Consider the following 3,084-nt stretch of genomic DNA (forward strand, 5'->3'; position numbering starts at 1 on the left):
GGTTCAAATCCTACCTCTGATATTTGTTACTTTGTGACCTTGGGCAAATCATTTAACTTCTCTGCGTCTCAGTTTCCTCATCTGTTAAAAAAAAAAAGAGAGCATTGGACTAGATGGCCTCTGAGGTCATTCCTGGCTTTCTTCCCCTTCCTAGTGGGCAGTTGTTACCTTGACATCTCTCATTGTTGAAGAAACAGCTGGAGACCCTTGGAAAGGAAACACCTGGATGAGGCAGAGGGGCTCTTTGTGGGACTGTGAACGTTGGGGGGTGCGGGTGGAGTCCTGCACCCATTTGTGGGGCATTATGTTTCTGTAAGTGGGTGTGGTGATGATCAGATGTTTATTTGAGATCCAAGTTTCCCTTCAGCCTCTGTGCTTTTTGAAGATTTTGCATTGTTTAAGTAATGCCTGAGGAGGGTGTTTATGGAGCACCCAGTTGCGGGGTATTATGGGTTTTATATCTGGGGCAGTTGCTTTCACTTGCTGTGACACCATAGCTTGGGGGTGTGGTCTTATACCAAAGCAGAGGATTGGAATGAAGGCCAGGATGGGCTAACCTTGCTCCCAAGTCAGGACTAGCATGTACTGACTTAGTCTAGTCCAGTGACCCCAAACTTTTGAGCATGCTATTCCCCGCCTTCTAAAATAAAAAAAAATATTCTGGACCTCCATGTGATAGGAGTTGTATAATTGCTATTTTATTATGAAAATGCATGATGGAAACGCTATGAGAAACTCAGTAACATGTGGAAATGAATTTGTGTTTGATTAATTACAACAGCACAATACATTTGAAAAAGAGTTGCAAGTAAGGGCCAAGACCCCCTGTTTTTATATGGCCTGAGAACTAAGAATGGGTTTTTTCATATTTTAAAATAAAGTTTTATTAAAATGTAAACTCTATGGTCCCAGCAGCACACTGGGAGTTATGGGGGTGCCCAGCCTAGAGGATCCCTGAAAGTCTTTCCCACTCAGTTGCTATGTTGAATGACTTATGACCTCTTGGATGATTTGTTGTTGTGTGTGTAAGACTTTCGAGCTCCTCGGGGTCTGGGCTACTTGTTGGGCTTGGTCCACTCTTATTTCTACGTGGGTTCTGTTGCTGCCACCACCATTACTGAGCCCCACTAGATTGAGTGTGTAGCTTCTGGGGCTCATAACTGAGGTGACCTGGGAGATGATGGGGAAGAGTCGGTCCCCAGACCTGTTTGGGAGGCAGCCTGATGTGTTGGAGGGACTACCTGGGTTGTAGCCCCAGCCTTACTTCTTCTTAGCTGAGTGACCTTGAATGGGTCTCTCGATTCCTCTGCAATTTAGTTTCTCCTGGGGTTATGTCGAGGATCAGTAGGGCTACAGACACACTTTATAAAACCACAAAGTGCTTTGTACATGTCAAAGATTGCCATGATTGTTTTTTTCAATGCCCCGATCCTCACTTGAGCAAACAAGTGGCCTTGCTTTCTGGTGGGCCCCCCTCTTTTAGGAGGCACCTGAGGGGTGGCGGGCAGTGTTTGCAGCAGGGTGGCGGGGAGGCTGAAGAGTCTTGCAGAAAGCTATGCCAAGCTGCTTGGGACTTTTCCTCATGTTGTTTTTCTCTTTCAGAGACTTCAGCTCCCTCAGAAAAGAAAATATTTATGAAAACAACAAGCTGGTAAGTGCTGTGTTCCTTCGTCTCTAGACTCCTGTTCTCTCTCTTGCTTTCGGGGGCCTGGCTCTGTCCCCTTGAGGTGTCATCATGGCTGGAGAAGGGGCATTTCTCAGTCTCTAGTTCTGCATGGCTGAGGTCAGACTGAATCTTGGAGCCTGAGACACCCTCCCCATCTCCATTCATATTCTTACTCACATAGCGGACCCCTTCTTGGTTTTCCTTCCGTTTCCAGTTCCCCCACTAGTACTCTGTCACTAAGGAAGCTGTGAATCAGTGCTTACAATACATTGGTCACACCTGGTTTTGGGCACGACCTCACTGAGGAGACTTCTGCAGGGCTTTGCCGTCCCATAGAGAATTGCTGCCATTTTGTAGATAAGCAAAGTCAGGCTGAGAAAGGTGCTTCTGAACTAAAAATGAGGGTCAGAGTCAGAGCTCCTGCCTAAAAGTGTCTGGAAAAGAATCTTTACTGTTCTCTCTGAGAAGAAAGCAGATCAGGCCATCCTCGTGCCACACACTGCTTGGGCTGTTAATCTTTTCTGCCCCTCATTTCTCTCAGCCTATTTCCCTCTGTTAAGGTGCCAGCCAGACTTTTCAGTTCCCCCGGAGTTCCTGAGGGTGGGAGGGTTCCAGTGAGGTGGTGCTGGGGTTGAATCAGGGGAAGCAGGTGGGAGAAAGGAATGGGCTCCTGTGGGAGCAGCCTCTCCTCTGGCCCCGGCTGCCGCAGAAGCTCAGACCACCCATCTGCTGGGAGCGTGGGCCGACTCCAGAGAGAGCCCGTGTCTGTTCTGATGGACCTCAGCTGCTTCACTCTCCAGGAAGGGACTGGCCTGAAGTGACCCAGAGCCAGAGCAGGCCTGGACAGGGACCTCTCTCCCACCCCTCAACCCTTATTCCTGTCAGAGACCAAAGACACTATTTACTGTCTCCTTATCAATACTTGCTATCTTCCCCCACCTTTATCAGACCCCTCCTCCTCCTCCTTCTTCTTCCTTCTTTTTCTTCTTCCTCCTCCTCCTTTCCTTCCCTCCTTCCTTCCTTGTCCCCCTCCCCCCCGCCACCATCCACCCAAGTTCAATGAATCTCTTACCAAAGATTCTGGTCATTGGTGCTTCCCAGAATGATCCTATAGAAAATGATCAAAGGACTAGACTCACAGAGCATTTTGTAGATGAGAAAACAGGCCCAGAGACACCCAGTGTGTTGTCCAACATTATGCTGGTAATAAATGAGGAGCTGGGATTTCAGCTCAGGATCTTGACCCCAAACTCCCTTCTCTTCACGGTTATGGTACTTCCCTGTCTTATGTGAATGCTTGTAATTAATCGTGTTCATGGGGAGCTATAAAAGGAGTTATACGCAGACTGTTTTTCTCTTTCATGGGTATTTCCCCATTCCCTGCTGAGGTCTTCTTCCTGCTTTTACTTACATACCCT

The 3,084-nt window shown here is 47.8% G+C and overlaps 1 protein-coding gene across 2 annotated transcripts in view; it reads left to right on the plus strand.

The window, feature by feature from the left end:
* MICALL2 (MICAL like 2) overlaps positions 1 to 3,084 on the plus strand; it is a 57,230-nt gene that overhangs the window by 16,854 nt on the left and 37,292 nt on the right. For both annotated transcript variants that reach the window (XM_069084830.1, XM_069084831.1), the window contains exon 2: positions 1,603 to 1,651. In XM_069084830.1, coding sequence (XP_068940931.1) covers positions 1,603 to 1,651 — 49 coding nt within the window. The remainder of the gene's footprint in view (positions 1 to 1,602; positions 1,652 to 3,084) is intronic.

The sequence above is a fragment of the Petaurus breviceps genome, unplaced genomic scaffold, assembly GCF_028583685.1.
Source record: "Petaurus breviceps papuanus isolate PSGF00001 unplaced genomic scaffold, PetGlider_PUasm1.0 175, whole genome shotgun sequence".
NCBI classification, from domain to species: domain Eukaryota; kingdom Metazoa; phylum Chordata; class Mammalia; order Diprotodontia; family Petauridae; genus Petaurus; species Petaurus breviceps.